Source organism: Glycine max, chromosome 15 (genome assembly GCF_000004515.6).
Source record: "Glycine max cultivar Williams 82 chromosome 15, Glycine_max_v4.0, whole genome shotgun sequence".
NCBI lineage: Eukaryota > Viridiplantae > Streptophyta > Magnoliopsida > Fabales > Fabaceae > Glycine > Glycine max.
The window spans coordinates 23,014,087-23,036,719 of NC_038251.2; the positions used below are offsets into that span (position 1 = coordinate 23,014,087).

The window sequence follows — 22,633 nt, forward strand, 5'->3', positions numbered from 1 at the left end:
GCAAGCAAATGCTCACCCCCCCTCTAAAATTTAATTGGATTGGGCTTCTCCCAATTTAATTAAATTTATTTCCAACCACACACATCAAATATTCACTTAATGCATGTGAAATTATAAAACTACCCATAATACAAAAACTAGTCTAGGTGCCCTAAAATACAAGGGCTGAAAAATCCTACATTTCTAGGGTACCTTACTTATATTATGGAGCCCTAAATACAAGGCCCAAAAATAATGAAACCTTAATCTAATATGTACAAAGATAAGTGGGCTCATACTTAGCCCATGAGCCCAAAATCTACTCTAAGGCTCATGAGAACCTTAAGGCCTTTTCTTGCATCTCTAGCCCAATTTTCTTGGAGTGTTCTATCCAATGCTCTTGTGGGGTAGGATTGCATCACATTATGACTTGGAGCTATATCAGATGGATGTGAAAATTGTCTTTCTTAATGGAGATTTAGAGGAAAATATTTATATAGACCAACCAATGAGGTTCTCAATTGAAGGAAAGGAACACATGGTGTGCAAATTAAAGAAATCAATATACAGTCTTAAGCCAGCTTCCCGCCAATGGTATTTAAAGTTTAATGATACCATTGTTTCCTTTGGATTTAAGGAAAATATTGTTGATCGATGTATATATCTACAGGTCAGTGGGAGTAAGGTTATTTTTCTAATCCTATATGTTGATGATATATTGCTTGCGACTAATGATCTTGGTCTTCTTCATGAGACTAAGAAGTTTCTTTCTAGTAACTTTAAAATAAAGGATATAGGTGAGGCAAGCTATGTGATAGGGATAGAAATATTCTGAAATAGATCACAAGGATTGTTAGGCTTGTTTCAAAAAGCATATATCAATAAATTACTAGAGAGATTTAGGATGGAAAAGTGCTCAGCATCACCCGTTCCAATTTAGAAAGGAGACAAATTTAGTCTCGCACAATGTCCCAGAAATGATCTGGAATGAAACAGATGGAAGCAAATACATATGCAAATCACGTCTCATAAAAATACCTCTAAATCGTTCAAGAGCCCATACAACATTGTCTATACGTTCTCCCTTCAAATAGGCAAATGCAGCTGAAAATGTCATCCCAGTAGATGTAACACCAACAATGTCAAGTAAAGGTAGTTTGTATATGTTTGTTTTGTATGCACTATCTATGAGGAATGCCAAACGACATGCATTGCTTAATTTTACTGCATCCGGATGTGTCCAAAATATATCACGTACAACATCTTCAGCCTTCAGTCTATGCTAATGAATATACTAATCACGTTCAAGTAGCTTCATTAATTGTTGCATTTCACTATTATTGCCTCTTATATAAGAATGATATGCATATCTTACATTGTAGACTTGCTTCATTGTTGTACAATTGTTGGCATTATGCTCCTTCAAAGTGAGAAGAATATTCTTTGGTTTGATCATTGACTTTATCATATCACCAATAATAATCTTCTCATCCTCAATTAGTCGACCAACATATGGATGTCCAGTAAATGACTTAGCCAATGCATGATTATGAGTCCCACATATTAAGTTCACCATCCACCCTTCACCTCCCAACACTGGTTTTGCTCCCAGCTTCAAGGGACATCCACATTTTCTACTGACAGTTACCATTCATACTAAATATTTCTTGTATTTCTTTATTTTTCACTCGTCTCAGAACCAATTAAAACAAATGAGGTCCTTCCTCTCTTTCCAGTTGATGTGTCTGACCTTATTATCACAACCACAAAATCAATATCATATGCAATAGTACGAGTCTATTGCAATACGTTCTCATGGATAGCAAACACCTACAAAAGGAATAATGCATGTTTAGTCTTCTTAGGACATTCATTTACTTACTTTAACAAAATACAAAATCATATCAATATCTGAGAAGTATTGAAGACATCAGAACAATCAATATTTCCAAACACACCAAGTTATTCTCCATTGTCTTCATTCATATTAATTTCTTCAGATATTATACTTTCATATATCCGTTAATCTTCATCCATCTTAATAAAACATTAAAAAAATTTAATGACAAACTAATGAAATTTCATACATATAGCCTATATGGATTGACATATAATTCATACCTCTATATGCATATGATAATAATTTATCTCTTAATAAAATATATGAATTGTTATCATTTTAAATTAATTTTAATCATTTATAAATAAGTATTTATTTTAAAAAACTTCAATGTTGAACTTTATTTTAAAATCTTCTACACTAGACAAAAATATTTATGTAGATATATCAATAAATATGTTTTTTTAAGATATGCTATGACACAATTTAATTATTTTTTTTACTACATATACTAATATATTACATTGAAATTGATAAGCATATTTATAATAATTTATATCTAAATTTTCATATTTTATACACTTGAATAAACTATTTAATGTAATAATATTTATACAAATATATTAAAATAATATAACTAAATTTATAAAAAAAATACATTACAACCAAATTTTTATTATTTTTTTAATTTATATGGATTGACAATCCATATGATTCATACAGATTGACAATTCATAAGAACTATACAAATTGACAATCCTTATGAACCAAATTTGTACATTTCTTGCGAATTACTAATCCATATGACACATATGATAGATGTAAAAAACTAAATACAACACGAAACGAGGAACTCAACCAACAAAAAAACAATAGTGAATGTTGTAAGAAGAAAACAAAAAGGAAGGAACAAAGAAAAAAAAGTAAAAAAGGATAAACTTGAAATTTTAAAAAATGTTAGGTGTTGAAGAAATGTAAATGGTGTAGAAAGAATATTGGTTTAGTTAAAACTCCAAAAACTCCACTAATAGGTTGAGTCAATTGGAAGGAAGTTAGTCTTTCAGAATGTAGTAAACTATATTCATTTTTACAGGAAAAAATATTTATATTTAATGTTTGATCATGTCTCAAAGTCAAGGGGAAGAGAGTTAATCTTTCCATATGTGATAAACCATGTTATAAATCATGTTTATTTTTACTAAAAGAAATGTATATTTAATGCTTGATCATGTCTAAAATTAGATTATCTTAGAAGAAGATGTCCCAAAAAAAAAACTCCAAACCCCTAATCCCTCTTTGAAAGTGCCACGACGGATTTGATAGTGGTTTTAAACCCTAGCTAGGGTTTTAGTGTACTAGAGATACAAAACGAGAACGACGAGTGACTTATACAGATCAAGGATGAGTTTGGTAGCGGGTTCATACGAGAAATTCATCTGGGGCTTCACCCTTCGCTCCAATTCCCAAACCCTAAACCCTCTTTTTTCTTACCCTTCCCATCTCTCCTCCATCAAGTCCGTCGCCGTCTCCGGCCCCGTCGTGGCCTCCGGCGGCGAGGACGACACCATCCAGCTTTATGACCTCGCCGCCGCCGCCTCCCTCGGCTCCCTCCACACCCACTCAGCCACCGTCACCGCCCTCTCCTTCTACGCCCCTCCCCACCTCCCCTTCCCCCGCAACCTCGTCTCCGCCGACGCCAGCGGCAACCTCTCCATCTTCGACGCCGACGGCTTTGTCCACCTCACGACGCTCTCCGTCCACCGCAATTCCGCCATCAATGACCTCGCCCTCCACCCCTCCGGCGAGCGGGCCCTCACTGTCGGCCGCGACGAGTGCCTCGCCGTGGTGAATCTCGTCCGGGGGCGCCGGAACTGCTGCCTGCGCCTAGGCAAGGAGGCGAGTCTGGTCAAGTTTGATGCCTCTGGGGATCAGTTCTTCATGGCGGTGAAGGAGAAGGTCTCCGTCCACCAGACCGAGGATGCGAGGATTCTGTTCGAATTGGAATGCCCAAAGCCTGTTCTCTGTGCTACACCTGCTAAGGTTTGTGCTTCTTCACTGTGTTTTTCGAATTATCAAGTAGAGTTGTGGACTTATCGAACACCAAGTAACCAAACTATTTTTTTTTTTGAAAGACCATTATTAGTTGTTAATTTGTTAGTTTTTGTGAGTGGGAGGATTCGAACCCACGATTTCTCTCCTTCTCCCTTTAACCAATAAAACTGACAACTAACAGTTGTCGATAAAAAAACTCCATTGAGGTTTTGAGAAATTTCTCTCAATCCAACTCATTGTTTCTATCCCTACACTAGCCATATTAATTGTTTGAAAAACATTACATTTAGATCGCCTGGTACATTATACTAACCCCTTGATTGTTTGAAAATCGTTGCCTTGTGTACTCCTATAAGAGATGTTGTAAATGTTAAAATGCTGGGTTTGTGTGCAATCTCAGGAAACCTCGAGGGTTGTTAACCTCAAAGGGGTGTCAGTCTTATTATTTTTTTTTATGTTCTCTGTTTCTTTGTTGTGATTTGTGTTAACTGTTAATAATGTATTTGGTTTATGTTGTAGAAAAAAAAGTTAGGCTCATAATTAGTTTCGGATGAGGAATTGATAACCGTTGATTTTGATGAAAAAGGATGATGGAAAAGATTGGTGCTGACATTTCTGATTGATGTTAGTTGTTACGTTATGTAGGTGTGCTTGTTGCATCTTAAACTACAATCAAATGCTTTGTTGTATGGATTAATGATGAGTCAATGACCTGGATATTTATAATATAGACACCACTGGTATTAAGGAAGTTTTGGATTTGAGATAACATGTGTTATATATGCAATGCCTATACAATATTTCCTCACATTGCCATCAAAAAAGGATGATCAGTGTTGTGTTGTTGCTTGCATTTTTTTTTTTTTTTGGAAGGCAAAAATATAATATTATTAATAAAACAGATCAGTACCAGAGGTACTGAAAGATCAAATACAAGACACCTAGGGTGCCACCTTCCAAAAACAGAACCCAACAAAGCATAAACCCAACAGACCCCACCACAAAAGGAAGACACAATAAATTAACCAAAGGACTCCGAAAGATTGGTTGACCAATGGTTAAATTGAGTATTGAATCCTTTCTCTCTAGCTTTTAACCAAGACCAAGCAAGAAATAAAGCATCATCCATCACTTTGTGAGGGTCAAAAGGGGTGCCCTTAAAAAGCAAGGAGTTCCTGTGCTGCCAAATGGTAAGAGTTAAGGCAATCCACCACCCACACCACCTACTGTGCTTTCTCCCTGCACCAAAACCATCACAGAATTGGATAAAGTGACTAGCAGGGTCAGCTGAAAGAGCACCAATAACCTGAATCCATTTCATGGATTCCCACCACAAACCCCTAGTCATATTGCAGTGGAAGAAAAGATGTCCAGCCTCCTCCTGATGACTACCACATAGAGGACATAAAGTATCCTGAATAGGCACATTTCTCCTGAGCAAATTGGCCCTGGTGGGGAGCCTATCCCAAAGCAACCTCCAAGAGAAGACCCTAGCCCTTGGGGGGGATTTTCAGCTTCCATAAACTCTGGAAAATCCTCCTATGTGGAACAAGGCTGATGAAGGACATCAAGAGCCTATAAGCTGACTTAGTAGAGTAGAGACCATTAGGTTCAACTTTCCAAAACATGGTGTCCTGCGAATGATGCTGAATAGATATAGCAGAGATGTCATCCATGAAGGCTATTGCTAACTCATTCTCATGGTCAAACAGATTCCTTCTCCACTTAAGATCCCAATTCCATAAATTCTGAGAAAACTTCCCCATTTTAGAAATGGGGAGATTCTGTTGTCTGCTGATTAGGAAGAGAGGATTATACTTTTGCTGAAGGTTACAACCCTCACCCAGCCAAGTATCCTGCCAAAACTTTATTTTATCCCCACAGCCAACCTTCCAAACCATGTTCTGCTGGATGATGTTGAAGTCAGGCTGATGATAGAGCTTTCTAAGATCCTTCCACCATTGGGAATGCCACCCTTTATCTCTGCCCCACTGCAAGTCTGACCACCCTCCACATTTGGAGATTAAAACTCTGCCCCAAAGCTGATTGTGGTTAGAGGCTAGGTCCCAAATCCACCTACCCCTCAAGGCTGCATTGAATTTGGACAGATCCTTAATCCCCAAGCCCCCCTCACTCTTTGGGAGGCAAACCACATCCCACTTTACCCATGAAATTCTCTTATGGTGATGGTTACCCCCCCCACATGAAGTTCCTTTGGAGAGACACCAGCTTATCAACAATTCTTTGGGGTATCTTGAAGAAAGATAAGAGGTAAATAGGGAGTGCATTCAGAACAGACTTTATCAAGGTGACCTTGCCACCCATTGATAAGTTTTTCTGATTCCACTTGGAGAGTTTAGCTTCAAACTTGGTAATCATAGGCTCCCAGACCATCCTGCTCGAAGGTTTAACTCCAATAGGCATACCCAAGTAATGAAAAGGGGTGTCCATCTGCCTACAATTCAGAAAATCAGCTGCTGCCTGGACCCAATTGGCCTGCACCCCAACAACCCCAAATTGACTTTTGGCAAAATTAATCTTCAAACCTGAAGCCATTTCAAAGCCTCTAAGCATGGACTTCAAGACAAGAATATTCTCCCAAGAAGCCTCACCAACAAAGACTGTATCATCAGCATATTGCAAGATATTTATAGGCACATTCTGTTTCCCAACCAAAAAGCTTCTATAGAGGTTTTTGTTAAGTGCCTCTCTCATCATACCAGTAAGTCCCTCAGCCACTATATTAAAAAGCAAAGGGGCTAGAGGATCCCCTTGCCTTTGTAGGACTCCCATTTACTAAGACTAAGATGGTAGCTGAGTGAAGGCAGGCAGAAATCCAGTTTCTCCATTTAAGGCAAAATCCTAATCTTTCCAGCATGTAGTCCAAAAAAGACCAAGATACTGAATCATAGGCTTTTTCAAAGTCCACTTTAAAGATCATAGGAGGCTTCTTTCTCTTAATAGTTTCATCCACTACTTCATTGAGGATCAGAATTCCATGAAGAATATGCCTATTCTTTATGAAAGCTGACTGCCTTTCATCAATTAATCCGGGCAGCACTAGTCTCAGCCTGTTTGCCAAGAGTTTAGCTATTATTTATACATGCAGCCAATGAGAGAAATGGGCCTGTACTCATTTAAGGACTGAGGTTGGGATATCTTAGGAATAAGGGCCACAAAAGAGGCATTGCTTCCTCTAGGGAAACTTGCATGAGCATGGAATTCATCCACAAATCTTTTGAAATCAGGTTTGAGCAGCCCCCAAAACTCCTTAATAAAGTTAAAATTAAAGTCATCTGGCCCCGGGCATTTATCTCCACCACAACTCCAAACAGCCTCTTTGAGTTCTAGATCAGAAAAAGGAGTAGTCAACTCCAGTGTTTGGTTCTGATCAATTGTGGGAAAGTATACCCCATCAAAGGTAGGTCTAGAAGGATTCTGTTCAGTGAACCTCTCAAGAAAGAAGTTAATAGCTTCATTCTTAACAAGATTAGGCTGCTGCACCCAAGCACCATCAATAAGAATTCCATGGACAGCATTTGAGCTTCTTCTGAAATTTATCATCTTGTGAAAGTAGGCTGAGTTGCTATCACCTTCCTTGATCCACTTAGCCCTAGACTTCTGCCTCAGCAAGGATTCATAAGCAATAGAAGTATCCCACAGCTCTTGTTGCAAGGCTCTCTTGGCCTTAACTTCATTATCAGATAGAGTTCTATGGGAAGCTAAGGTCTCCAAATCACTTAATTTCTGCTTCAGGTTCTGAATCCTGATGGCTTTAATATCCCCCTTATCCTTACACCACTGTTTTATAGAGAATCTTAAATTCCTCAACTTGTTTTTAAGGGCAATGCCTCCCCACCCACCCTGCTGATCTGCACTCTAGGCCTCTTTGACCATTGAATGGTAACCTTTATGCTTAAGCCACCAATCCACAACCCGAAAAGGCTTAGGATCCCAGTCCACCATCTTTGTCTTCAAGATGATTGGACAGTGGTCAGAGAAGTCCCTTTGGAGGACATGCTGAGAGGTATCGGGCCACATACATAACCACGGATCAGACACCAAAAATCTGTCAAGCCTACTTTTGGCACTGTCATTGGGCCTGAACCAAGTAAAGCTGCTACCATAGCATCTGATATCTTGAAGCTCCATCTCAGATATCCAATCATTGAACTCTGAGATATCTGAGGTGGCAGCATTCCTTTGAGATGAGCTAATTCTCATGCTGGCTCTTGATGGTGTTAAAGTCCCCAAGGAAACACCATAAGCCGTTAGGATCAGAAACCTTGAGGTGCCTCAACTCATCCCACAAGGTTCTTTTCCCAGCTAGGTCACAAGGGGCATAGACATTAACAATGTGCAGCCACTGATTATCTTTTGCCCACTTCCCTTCCAGCATTAGGAAATTCCTCCCTTTGACCCTCCTCTCTACCTGAAATGCAGAATTATTCCACAGACACAGCAAGCCCCCTGATGCTTGGATTGAAGGAACAAAATCCCATGATACAGAGGAATCTCCCCACATAGATTGACAGATAAGTTTATCAAAAGAATCCTTTTTTGTTTCTTGAATACACACGAGATCCACCTTATGCTTCATATTGAGACTCCTAATGGCAGCCCACTTAATTCCCCTGCCCAAACCTCTAGAATTATAGGAGAGAATGATCATGATTGAACATATTTAATTCCCAACTCAGCTGCTACCTTGTTATCCCTCTTTTCCATATCAAGCATCATTCTTTGAATATCCTCCCCATGGGTCAGACTCATTTCTTTTGCTAAAGCACACTGTTTTTCCAGGGTATGAGAGTTGGGTTGGCCAAGATTATTGTCCTGATAGTTACTATTTTGGACCAGGTTAGAGGCTTTAGTGGTATGGCCATTGTTGAGGTTCCCCTTGTAAAAAGGAGTCACTTTAGGATGTGTTAGAGGGTCCACGTCTGGTTTTAGATTGGTTTGGGCCTGCCCTGTATACCCCACACGTTCCTTTCTTCTAACATAGTATCTAGTAGCAACATCAGGGTTTGGGCCTAGAGGTCTGAGGCCCACATCCTCTTTTTCCAAGCACAGATCAGATTGGCATAGGGATATAACACCCATGTTTTCGACCTGGCCAGAGAGAGGTGGCACACTTGCTACTTTCGGGTTCTACTTCTCCTGCTGCCCTTCTGAGACTCGAGCTACACCTACGCAAGTTTCCTCAAGAGGGTAACTCTGCTGACCCTCCTGTGTTCCAAGGGGCCTGCTTGGTGGTTTTTCATCTAAAAGGATAATATCTCTCCTGTCCCCTTGAAACATAACATTTAAAGCATTCCTCTTTAACAACGTTTGACCATTGTTGATTTTGTTGGGCACAACAGCTTCAACGGTCGTGTAGTTGTTCGAGAAAGTGTTGTCGTCCTGTGGGTGGTCCACGTCAGCAATGTCGGTGAAGGACCGGTCCAAGCATCGTCGACCATTGGTTTGTATCCATTGGTCCCTGCGCGTTTGGAAGGATTGGGGTTGCTTCCCGTTGATGGAGTAGCCTCCGTCACCGTCGTTGGGAATGCCGTCCGAGAAATCGCACGTAGAATCAACCCCGAGGGTCTCAACTCTGGCAGTGGCAGGGCTGTTTGGCTCCGTCGAGAACGGAGATGGTGGAAGCCAGGTGGCCGTTTGCTTCATACGCTGCATCTCTCCCACTCCACTCATGTCTTCGACCACGTGAAGGAGGCTTTCAACTCCATCAATGACCACCGTCAACTCTGTTTGAATCCCCGGCCTCATCTTCGTCCTGATGAGGATTTTTGCCACGTCGATACGCCGCCGCTGTTCCACCATTTCGTGGACCTCCACCATGTCACCAATTTTCGCCACCACCTTTCCCATATACTCTGGCTCCCAAGCAGTCAGCGGTAAGCCCCACAGGAGGACCCACGCCAACCTGTGCGTTGGTCGGATATCCTTGGACCATTTTTGAAGGTCCAGGATGGGTGTGGACCCATTCCTCGTCTCCTCGTACAGAAGCTGGCTGGCCTTAGAATCTTCCAGGTCATGGAGAATGACCCAATCATCACCCCAATAACAAGGGGTAACATCAGAGTCAATCACCCATTTCAATTCCTCCTCGACCCTCTCAAACATGCCTCTGTTTTTTAAGCGCCCCACCCAAGCCGTCTGTAGTCATTCCTTCTGCTCCATGTTTGTGTTGAAGGCCACTGGTCTCCTTACGTCCTTTGGTGCTTGAGGAAAGACTGACTTCTGGTTGCATAGGATACTAACTTCTAGTGACGCCACTCTAACCACCTCGGCATAAGACCGAAGTCTTCCACCATTAACGTTTGTTTTAAAAGCTCCTTGGCTGCGTCTGTCCACACCTTGTATATTGGCATTGCCATGTATAGAATTATCGTTATGGTTCTTGGTAGCCACCCTACCCCTTTGGAATTTGGGCCGATTAACGAACATTTTCGTCCTTCCAAAGAAAATGTTGTTATCAAGCTGTCTTTCCTGTCCCAGTTCATCTTCAACCTCCTTAAACCACACAAAGCCGAATCTATGGCCCTCCTTGTTTTTGGATTTAGGGATGAACACCTCCCACACCTTGCCCCATCTTTGGAAGGTCTGCCCTAAATCCTTCTCACTTACCCATGCAGGGAATCTACAGAAGTAGAAAGTTGTTACATCTGCCTTGTTTCTCCAAGTTACTGTTCTATCGGGCCGTTGATGGTTTTTGGGTCTTGATTGGATTCTGCTAGCTGCCTTGGTCTTGTTCCTCCTATGGGTTACTTCAACCCATTCTCCTTCGTTGATAATGGGCCTACTGTCTTCCTCGTGGCCCGCGTCCCCTTTCTCTGCAAAGCTCCTGTGTTGACTGTGATCTCCATGGGCACTGCTCCAGCTCCTTACACGTCCTGGTCTCTCACACTCCCGGTGTCTCCCTCGAAGTCGCCCTCTCACACTACCTCTCCCTCTCTCTCGCTGTCTACCCTCTCTCATTTTCTGGTTTAATCAAATTTGTATCCAATTTTCTTCCACAGTATTATCATTGACTCCATGTAGGTTATTAACTGAGTTCAGCTGAATCCTGTCAGTTTTGTTGCTTGCATACATGTGAAGGTCATTGTAATATTAATCTTCTATTTATGAAAATATTTGTTGGGAGGTATATTATATTGGTGATGGAACTGGTAATGGTATGAACATGGTTTTTCCACCAGTATACATTTTTTTTCCAGCTAGCCAGTTTCACTCGTATGATCAGATATTACTAGAATTTGTTTATTTAAGGAAGTTAGGGCTTATAGTTGGAATATTACTAATTCAACGACTACACAGGGGACTCAGTATTTTTGTTGTTATGAATCAATTAATACTGATTTTGTTTTACAATTATAATTTTTCTATGTTGCAGAATGGACTTCTTTATACTGGTGGGGAGGACCGAAATATCACAGCATGGGACATTAAGACTGGAAAAATTGCATATTGCTTGGAAGAAGCACATACTGCCCGTGTGAAAGGTATTGTTGCACTCACAGAGAGTGATGGTGCTACAGGGGATGATGACCCTTACCTAGTGGCATCTGCGTCATCTGATGGCATTATACGAGTCTGGGATGTTCGAATGGCTGCTAGAGAGAAGCCACTAACTGAACATAACACGCGGTCAAGACTGACGTGCCTTGCTGGATCATCTTTGAAATGTAAGTTGAAAATACTAAATAGAGAACTGTAACATCTGTTCTTTATTTACAATTTCCCATCAAAGTGCCCTACACTGCATTTTTTGTCTACATGATAGTTTGACTTAATGTTTTTCACTTTAGAAAACCAATAAATTATAGATTTTTTTTTTCAAGTAACAACCTTGTTTATTGGTTCCTCACATTCTCACCTAAATACTTAAATGATTCACAACTAAATTCACAGAAAATCATTTTATCACAGTAGTTCATGTAATTAATAATTTTGTTAAAAAATGTGCATTTCCTTACTGTGCACCAGAAATTAAAATTGCTGGCTTGTGCTTATAACGAATATTAAGTATGAAAATATATCTAATCTATGAGGTTACCTTGAGCCTAAGCTATGAACTTTGCTGTTGTAATATATAATCTTAACATGTGCTTTTGAATGTCTTCACTAAAAGGGCTGGGGACATCTTCAGCTTTGGGGCAGAATGGTGCTGTTAGTACCTTGGTGTTACTAGAGAGTAGGCAAAAGATGAAGCTTTTTTAGAGTATCATTCCATTCTTACATAAATTAGAGGAATAATGATAACAGGAGGGAAACCCTCTCAAGAGGGATCCAAACCTTTGAAATCTTTGAGAAAGTTTGTCTAAAATAGCTGCTAAATATAATATAACTTAACAAACAGGCCAATATGTTATATTTTACAAAAATGTAGCATTGGTTTGACTTTGAAGTTTAGAGAATTCTCTTCCCTATTCATTTCATTTTATCCCAACTTCGATGATCAGATTTTAGTTTATGGAACAATTTTACTAGTGGCTAGTTGTAGTTCTATGCTTATTGGTCCTTTACTTTGATATTATATTTATTAATTTTCTTTCTACAGTCAAACGACAACGACCCCAGGATGGAAAAAGTAAATCGAAGGTGGTCAAACAACAGCGTGCCCTGTCTGGAAAGAGTAAATCAAAGGTAGAGGATCAAACAATTGAAGTTTAATAGCTTTCTAGATGGCATTCTTGAGAAAACCATTTTGCTTATTGACAAAAGTGGTTTTGACACCCTTTGGAGGCCTTGACTAACTTCCCATTGTGTTGAGAAATCAATTCGATTGCTGGTTTGACCAAGTTGATTCTATCCATCAGTTGCAGGATTATGATACTGATAACCCTCCCTATCCCTTGCTCCCCTCATTACACCCAACTACTATATGTTGCTGTGAGTCTTTATCGTGTTGTTACCCTCGCAAATTTTGTCCATACTTCAGTTTGGCATGTGGCCTATTTTTGAACAAGTATTATAAAAGTTTGAAACAGGAAAAGTTCATGCACTTATAATTTTTCATCTATACAATATCTTATTCTCGTTTGGTCCATTATTATTATATACGATGAATTTTCATTTCATGTGGAAATCACATTAATTTATCAAGGTCCCAGAGTAAGAGTTTGCCATTGTTTTAGTAGGCCTTTGACCTACATTAAGATGCTTAAGTGAAAATTTTACATTACGTTATTCACATAGTATATGAAGTGTAGTGCGATTTATTTAGTGCAAATTAGCCATCATGGAAGTTCAAGCCTTTAAGAAAGGAAATGGTGCAGAACATTTTCTTCTACATTTTAAAGTTTAATTTTGCTGTGTTTTATTCTTTGCAAGTGGCTTGGGATACCAACACAAAACTTGCAAGCCCATCAGCTCTCATACTTAGTTTTGCAAGCCTTGACATGCCAAAATCCTTCCAAACTTGTGTCTACCTTAATGGTACTTCCATTCAGCTTCATTTGGTGTCTTGGCAAGTGTGAAATATACGTTTTTAATATCATTGATATGTTTTAATTGTATAGCTAAAATTAGGGATTTCGTTCTTTATTATTCATTATCAAGTTTCCTGTTTATGTATCAATTATGGTCAGCATTGTGTGTGGTGAATAACCTAGAACACAGTAAATTCCTTTACTTACATGGTATTAGTAGTTTAGGTTTTTTTCTCCCCCTCCTTTTTTTTTCTCTAGTCGTAACCCTTGCCTTTTGTCGTGTGGATAGTATCGCAACTGGTATGAGCCCTTCCCCATTGTTAGTGCGACCTCCTTTCGTCGCTGTGATCACACCACTAGGATTGTCTTCCTATGGCAAACCCAACACTACAAGTCCCGTCGTCGTTTATTGCCCCACATGCCATTGCATTCCCTGCACGTGATGCTCATGCGTCTTCACTAGATCGACGCGTGATGCCGATTTCGACATACACATTAGCAATCCTCCTCGCCACCCTTCCTATACTCCGGTGCACCTGTTTGGTCCATGTTTTGTTCTTGTTTGGCTCGTTTTGCTCTCGTTTGGTTCTGTTTGACCCTATTTGGCCATGACTAGTGTTGATTGGCCACCTTTTCTATTTTTGTTTAGCCTTGTTTGGTTCCTACTTTTATCATGGATGCTTCCAATCTTGCTTCCACTTCCTCCATTATGACTTTCACTTATGTATCGTTGATTCCATGTGAAAAATTAACCGAGACAACCAACTACAATACATGGGCCGTTGTTGTTGAGCTTTGGTTCCAAGGCTAAGGTTGTGCTGGTCACTTGACAACTTAGGTGAAGGATATTCCCACCTCAGAACAATCCCGTGGGAAGCAATTGATTCTTCATTGTGTAATTTTCTCTGGTTCACTCTTGGTCCTAATCTTCAACAACAATTTCAGGCTTTTCTTACTTGTTATGAGATATGGAATAAGGCTAAGAAGGTCCATTCCAATGATGCCCATTGCCTCTACAATGTCACAACCTCCTTGATGAACATGGATATGCAACCTACCTTGATAAGCTTGAATATTTAATTGCGGAACACTCTCATGCCCTTTATGAGTGATGCAGATACGTTTGACAAGTAGCGCAACCAGTTCCTTCTTATGATACAGTTAGTGAACAACTACTTCGCTTCTCCACTCTGCGCGCCTTTGAATCATCCTTTGCACAAACTGGAGATTCCTTTACTCTTGTCTCCCATTCTTCTAATCGTGGTGGATGAGACAAAGGTTGTGGTGGTCAACGACATTCTATTCGTTGCAATTATTGCAACATTTATGGTCATATTGAAGCCGAATGTCACAACAAGGCTTGTGATCAAGTGAAGTCAATGAATGTGGCTCAAGTCACCTCTCCTGACTTAATTGCAAATGTTACTATTTTTGTTTTTGTGTACAATGAATTGGTTCAACTTCAAATAGCCCAACCACCTGTTACTGTTGTGGCTTAGTTTGGTAATCATGTAGCCTCCATCTTAGTCCATTTGTCTCACATCCTAGATCCTTGACTATAGTGCCTCCAATCATATGAATGGTAATCGAACCCTTTTCTCTTATTTGTCCTTTTCAAATTCTCTGCCCTTTGTTACACTGGCAAATGGCTCTCGGATCGCAGTTTGTGGCATCAGACAAACCCACCTACTTCTTAACTTATCCCTAAATTCTATCTTATTTGTTCTTAGTCGTCCTTTTAATTTAATCTCAATTAGCAAACTCATTTTCACTCTTGACTATTTTGTTTTGTTTGTTAATTGTTTCCTTCTTGTACAGGATAGGCGCATTGGATAGATGATTGGTGCAGGACATAAGTCAAGGGGATTGTACTAACTTTCACCACTGGTGGCCTGCGTCTCCACTATCTCTCCAGAACTTGCTCATTAGCATCTCCACCATCCTAGTCTTAACAAACTACACCTTTTAGTTCCCAGTGTTTCTATCATTAAGTCCCTTCAGTGTGAGTCGTATTTGTTAGGCAAACATGTCTGTCATACTTGTAGTCCTCATGTCAATAAACATGTTGCGTCACCTTTTGCTTTAGTTCACTCTGATATTTGGGGTCTTAGTTGTGTTTATTTAACCCTGGGCTATTTCTATTTTGTTACCTTTATTGATGATTTTTTTTTAAAATGTACCTGGGTTTTCTTAATGAAAAGATGTGATGTGTTTTTCATTTTTCAAGATTTTGCACATGAAATTCAAAATCAATTTGGTGTTTTGATAATGCCTGTGAATATTTTTCCTCCCATTTTTGCTCTGTTCTAACCTCAGGGAATTCTTTGTGAGACCTCATGTGCCCACACACGTTAAAAGAAAAAATCGTCATTTAGTTGAAACAACTCGAACTCTTATCCTTCACTATAATATCTAACATTGTTTTTGGGGTGATGCACTTCTTACAACATTTTACTTGATCAACCACATTCCTTCATTTGTTCTTGGAAATCAAGTCCCTTATTCCATCTTGTACCTTAAATAGCCTCTATACACTGTCCATTTGTCCCTCTATCTCTCTGTGTCTTTGGTTGCACTTGTTATGTCCCTGATCTTACACTAGGTAAAGATAAGCTTTTTGTTAGGTCCATAAAGTGTCTTTTCTTTTATTACTCTCATCTTCAAAAAGGTTATTGTTGTTGTTGTCCTTAACTTCAAAAGTATATTGTGTCTGTTGATATTACCTTCTTTGAGATTATGCATTTTTCCCTCTCTAGTTCCACTGTTGAAGATATTCCTTTGGAGGTTCACCCTAGTGTTCCACCTATTGTGCCAACCCAATTGTTGCTCCTGGTACACCTCCGCTAACCACAGACGTCCACAACTTCCACTAGTGGTGCCATCTCCTAATTCTCTAGAATCATATTCTGCTCCAACTGTCCCTTCATCAGTGTCACATATACTTGACATTCCCATTGCTCTTAGAAAAGGTATTCAACCTTATTGCAACCCTAATCCTTTATATGCCTTTTCTCTTGATTATAATTGTTTATCTCCCTCCTATTTCTCTTTTGTTTATTCTTTGGATTATGTGTTTATCCCTAAGTCTATAGGTGAAGTCATGGCTGATCCACGCATGTACCAGACAATGTTGGAGGAAATGACTTCTTTAGACACCAGCGACACTTAGGAACTTGTCCCATTACCTACTGGCAAGACCATTGTGCATTGTCGTTGGGTTTGTATAGTGAACATCAAACTAGATAGCAGTATTGATTGCTATAAGGCTCACTTGGTGGCCAAAAGATACACTCAATTTTTTGGTCTTGACTACAGGAACACATTTTCTCCTATGGCCAAAATCGCTTATGTGCATCTCTTTCTTGCTATGGCTGCCATTCAACAGTGGCAATTTCACTACCTGGACATCAAAATGCCTTCTTACATGGTGAGTTGCAAGAAGTTTATATGGATCAACCTCCTGATTTTAATGCTTTAGGTGACTATCGATTGGTTTACCGATTTCGTTGTTCTCTTTATGGTTTGAAGTCAGCTTCTCGTGCATGGTTTGACCGTTTTAGCTTTGCCTTGCTTCAGTTTGGAATGACATGTTGTGAGGCTGATCACTCGGTGTTTTTCATCCATTCTCTATCTAGTCGTTGCATATACTTTATTGTCTATGTTGATGATATTGCCATTACTGGCAATGATTCTGAGGGTATTCTTCGCCTCAAATCTCATCTCCGTAGTCAATTTCAGACTAAAGACACGGGTCCGCTCAATTACTTCTTAGGGATTGAAGTTGTTGGATCGTCCTCTAGCATTGCCATTTCCCAACAAAAGTATGCTCTGATATCTTAACCAAGATCAGCATGCTTGATTGTCATCCTGGTGATACTCCTATGGATCCTAATGTGAAGCTTCTCTTGGGTCAAAGAGAGTCATTGAAAGACCTAGGATGTAAGTTAAAACATATTTGTGTCTTAAGACGAATTAGGACCCCTTATTGTTTTGATTAGATACAAATAAATACAAAGGTTAAAATCTGTGTGATGGTAAAAATAATACTCATACAAGGGTAAGTATACCCTGTGCAGTAGAAACAGTGGACTAAAAGTTCAGATATTGAACCCTAAGGACCAATTGGGTTCTCAGTTAGTTAAAATTATTAAACTAAATAGTTGAATTAATCAAAAGAGGAACTGGAATATTTTTGTGGTTTTGGTTTTAAAAGAAAACAAATAAAATATGAAAAACATAGAGTGGAATGATATTAAAAGTGATCCAGGATTATGATTCACTAGAACCAATTTTTCCCCAATTCAAGTTCCTATGAAATTCCTATTATAGTTAATTATCGATTCCCAAAATCAACTAAAGTCTATGATCAAGGTTAAAAGACATTCTTTTCCTTAAATCAATACTTTAATGATCATGGATATATCAATTTAAGTCAAAGGATATAAGCAATTTCAAGGATGATCAATTAAAGATTAATCAATCTATTGGAGATTACTCAAAAAGTTTGATTATGCAATTTGGTGTAAAATATTCTCTACCTAGGTGTACCCAACATATGCAGATGATCACCACAACACATTCGATTAAGCATAGGACTGATCAGTTTCCAAACAAACAATAAGGATAAGGAAGAGAATGAATTAACATAAAACATCAAGGAATTCCATTAAGAATAAAGAAAGAGATATAATTGGACAGTTACATCATAGTCCCCAGGCTAGGGTGACTAACTGCTTATGGTCGAAGCAAAACTAGAAAGCCTATAAGAAATCAGCTTAGACATACCAATAAGGTCGGAATGATGATCATGACCCGTCCTCATGGTGTTGCTCACGCTTCACAGCTCTCAAAAACCCTCAAGGTTTTCTCAAAATTAGTAAGAGATAAAAGTGATCAAAAGATAACTTTTTACAAAGTTTAGACCCCTATTCATAGCTTCCTAAAAATCTACCTTCGTTGTGGTCAGAAAATAGTGACACTGAAGCTCTAGGACATTGTGGATTGACTATGCTCCTTATGATTTACCACGGTTGTAGTGGAATTTACTAGGAAAGTTGTTGAATGCTTGGCACTATTCTGGAGGTAGGGGTAGGCATGGATTGGATTTTTAAGAATCGAATCCATATCCAATCCATATCTACTTAAATGGATTGAATCTTAAATCTATATTCATATTTTTTTAAAAATAATAATTTGGATTTAAGATCCAATCCATTTAAGTGGATATGAATTTAGTCATATCCAATCTATATCTATTTAAATGTTATATGAATTTTTTTTTTCAGATTTTAGCAATTAAATGCTAAAAAGTGAAAACTTAACACCTATTCACTTGAACTTGATAAAAATTACTTCAAATATCATATTTTAGTAATTAAACACTAAATATCTATAACTTATAATATACTCTTTCTAATTTATTTCTATATCTATATCTATATTTATAAACTATAATATATACAAATTAGATAACTTTTTCAAAGTTAAATAATAGATTATTGATCAATAACTATTGACATACATAATAACAACTTGTGTTCTTTAATTAAGTAGTTTAGATTTGAATCTGGTTGATCCTTGTTTATGAAATAAATCATACTGGAAATGGAATATCCACCTAGGATACACGTAGTGCTCGACAAAGATTTATCATAGCTTTTGACTAGACTATTTCGTACCATTATCATGATCAATAAAAAAAATATTATAGATTATAAATAATTTAATAATATTTTTTTAATTAAATGTGTATTATTTAATAACTTAAAAATATACTTTTAATGAAAAGCAAATTATAAATTATATATAATAGTTTTAATTAATTACCTTTAATTATATATGTATTTAATAATTACATTTATTTTCCAATTAAATATTTTCAAAAATATATTTTCCTTAATTTAAATTAATCTTACCTTTTATATTTTTAAAAAAATAATTATCCCTTATTTACCTTGATTAGCTCAAGAGAGTTGTCCTTAATTAGTAAATACCATAAAAAATATAATTGTTGATTTCTATCAATAAAAATTCCAATGACATTTAGTAAAAATTAAATTAAATTTATTTAATGGAATATCAAATAGTTTAAAAATTTATAAAAAAAATTGTAAACTCCATATATTATATTTAATAAGAACTTCTAATTTAATAGTTAAATTATATATATATATATATATATAATTTGTCAACTTTACTCGCACATTTTACATAATTTTTTCAGTATGTATTACTCAAAAACATAAATTTTGAACTAAAAATCCTTTTTTTTGTATTCATTCATCCCAGGCTAATCTAATACTTACCATGCCATTTCTATCCGCATTAATAGTTTCAGTTTGATCTTGTTCCGTAAGGGGCGTGCAAACATGCGCATGCTGAAGGTTCCGGCGCAACCCTTCTCTACCGCATCTATGGCCCAAAGCCAATACAAAGGATTTCGGTTCCATCTTGCTCGAATCTTACTGTACCCCAGAGGAAAAGGGGACTTTGTGCTGTGAAGGTGGGATCGGTACACACGGATAAGGACTATCATGAGGCTCTATGTACTTCATTCCGTTTACCCCGCCTTCCTAATTTGACATTTCCCATTTTCCATGGAATAAGTAGGATTCAGGTGATAACGGGGATAACCATTGCTGTGGGTGAGGGATAGATCCAAAATTGGCTACTCTAGGTTTAGGTGATCCTTCCAAATCATAAGCCTTCTCAATGTTTCTCTACTGCAGGCTTTCCCGATCCCTTACTTTTGGCTGCAACCTTCTCAAGTCCCTCCCTATTCACATACCCCATTAAATTCTCACCCTTTCCGATGTAGTGAAGCCTTCAAAAACCATGTTCACCAGCGACCACGACCACACCATCGTTGTCATGCAAGTCAGCATTTCCATTTTTTATTTAAAATAATTTATCTATTTTTGTCCATCAGGGGATGCATCTCGCGTGGTTACATGTCGATCATGACCATCATCGATGTAGAGTCTTCAAAATTTCATAAAATCGTGTAATTTCTCTTTCACTTGATTGAACAACTATACTTCTAAAATACAAAATTAATTTTCAAAACACAAGTTTTGCTAAGAAAATACATGTAAAAATGACACAAAAATCCACACAAAATATCACTCAAAGTGTAGTTTATCGCGGCATTTTATGCAATATCAAACTATGTCTCATGCATATGTGTCTGTCTTTTCAAACGATAGTAAAAATATGCCATGATTTGATACGCCATCAATGCATTTAAGAACTTCATTTAATACTTTGTGTGTGAGATTTTTTTTGCAAAGACATACACTAGGATCTATTGAATCCTGTGAAGAATAAATGAAAACACAAAGTCTGGAAGTTGCCAAAAATATCTAAGATGTGCTCTACGGACAGACAGATATGTTATGGCTTGAAGCAAGTGGTTTCATGCTATAGTGATCAACACGAAAGTGAGCAAGAGAGGTTTTCCAACAAAGAAGTACGCGTATTTAATGCAAACATTAAATGTTCCAACGGTCACATATGCAAGCTCCAATGAAGAAACTATCTACTTAGAGACAAGACACTTGAAGATGAAGACCTATAAATACCATAAGCTTTGAAAACATGGACATGAACCTATGCACTATCATTCAAATTCTTTATGTAAAAAGCTTTCAGTAAATTTCTATATCGTTCAGAAAAAACTCTCAAAATACCTTGAGAGAAAAGACTAAGTGGTGAAATTGTATACCCGTTTGTAAGATGGAAGATGGTTAACAGTTAGTGATTGTGCAACCAAACCAACAAATCCTGTTATTTGTGTAGAGCCAATAGTGGCGTCATAGTACTAATAATGGTTGTATCTAGCTTGGGTTAGAGCTTGAGTTGTAGAGTCAGAAGTGACAATGATGACTACTTGTAATCTATTGAAGTTAGTGAAACTTGTGATTAGTCAAGAACTGAACATAGTCTCAATGGTTGAGACAAACTAGGATAAATCTCTGTGTCTTATATACCTTTACTTGATGATTAATACTTTCTTCAGTTTTAACACTGACCCAGATTTGAATTTGATTTTATTTTTTAAAAACCTTTATGTTTTGCAAAATCTGTTATCTATATTCTAAAGTTTTATTTTAAAAGATGATATTATTTTCTGGAGCGTTAAAAAATTTTTAAATCACAATTTAACTTCTTCTATACTTGCTTTTACACGGAAGATATCATTGTGTGTTGGACAAACTTAATTACCTATCACTAGACCAAGCATCACTTTTTTAGATGGTGTGCTTGGTTAGTTTCTAAGATACCCGATAGTCATTGAATTGCTACATTGCACACACATACTTTGATGTATCAAGAATGCACCAAGCATTGTATTGCTATTTGAAGACAAAGGCAATGACAGAGTTATTTTACTTTGATGCTAATTGGGAAGGATTGACATCAAATATGAGGTCAAAATTGTTTGTTACTTTGACGTGCATACTTTGATATATCAAAAAAAAATACACCAGGTAATGAATGGATTGCTTTTTGAACACAAAAGCAATGTCAAGGTTGTTTGTTACTTTGATGATAATTGGAAAGGTTCCACATCAGATAATTATGTCCTTATCGGAGGGAACTTGATCTCATGGAGAAACAAGAAGTAGCAGAAAAACAATTGCTAGACCAAGTGATGAAGCTTACCTGCCATAACAACATATGCATCTGAGATCACATGGGCTTAAGAAATCCAACAGGTAAAAATTTGGAGACGCATAGCAATACAAAGAAGCTACTTCCCGCATTGCTTCAAACACCGTCTTTTCCTAAGTGGAGTTTGTCAGCTCCAAAGATAGCATACATGCTCACAAAATCCCTCAAGGGCTCTCATATTGACTATATGAGTAGTAGTAATTTATATACCATGGAACTTGAGGGGAGGGTGAAATATACCTTTTTGATTGATATGATTTAAGGTATGGCTGAAATTAGGAATTCCCTTTTTTATTATTCATTATTAGGTTTTCCTTTTTATCTATCAATTTTGATTATAAACAAAGGTACTGTGTGTGGTGAATACCACACTAACACAATAAATTCCTACGCTCAAGAATAAAACAAACCTGAAAGCTAAATGATTTAACTATTTCCAAAAATAATTAAGTGATAGATTAAATCTGAGGTGTTTGAGTAAAACTGATTAAAATACTAAGAAGAATTTTTTTTCATGGTAAGACGTCTTTCTTATTCGGAAGCACATATTTAGACTTATAGATTATGCAATATACCCTAATCTTTCCAAGTCAACTGTGTTTCTTTTATATAAGTACTATAAAAGCAATTGTTTTAGTCTTCTAGGAAATCCAAA

General features: G+C 37.6%; 2 protein-coding genes across 4 annotated transcripts; one reads left to right on the plus strand and one right to left on the minus strand.

The window, feature by feature from the left end:
• Positions 1 to 901: 901 nt before the first annotated feature.
• Positions 902 to 1,630, minus strand: LOC102663153 (uncharacterized). Its single transcript, XM_006598388.1, has 2 exons — positions 1,355 to 1,630; positions 902 to 1,261 (listed from the first exon to the last, which is right to left on the minus strand). The coding sequence occupies exons 1-2, from the start codon at positions 1,628 to 1,630 to the stop codon at positions 902 to 904; spliced, it is 636 nt and encodes a 211-aa protein (XP_006598451.1).
• A 1,431-nt stretch (positions 1,631 to 3,061) lies between these two features.
• On the plus strand, positions 3,062 to 15,523 carry LOC100777673 (p21-activated protein kinase-interacting protein 1-like). Of its 3 annotated transcripts, XM_041009561.1 has the most exons (5): positions 3,062 to 3,859; positions 11,268 to 11,559; positions 12,435 to 12,520; positions 13,208 to 13,312; positions 15,124 to 15,523. In XM_041009561.1, exons 1-5 carry the CDS (start codon positions 3,221 to 3,223, stop codon positions 15,139 to 15,141), a joined length of 1,140 nt encoding a protein of 379 aa, XP_040865495.1. In that variant the 5' UTR covers positions 3,062 to 3,220; the 3' UTR covers positions 15,142 to 15,523. The 3 variants fall into 3 exon arrangements, with proteins under 3 accessions (XP_040865495.1, XP_006597930.1, XP_006597932.1); XM_006597867.4 differs by lacking the exon at positions 13,208 to 13,312 and having other exon boundaries at positions 3,065 to 3,859; positions 15,129 to 15,523; XM_006597869.4 differs by lacking the exon at positions 13,208 to 13,312 and having other exon boundaries at positions 3,066 to 3,859.
• The last annotated feature ends 7,110 nt before the right edge of the window (positions 15,524 to 22,633 follow it).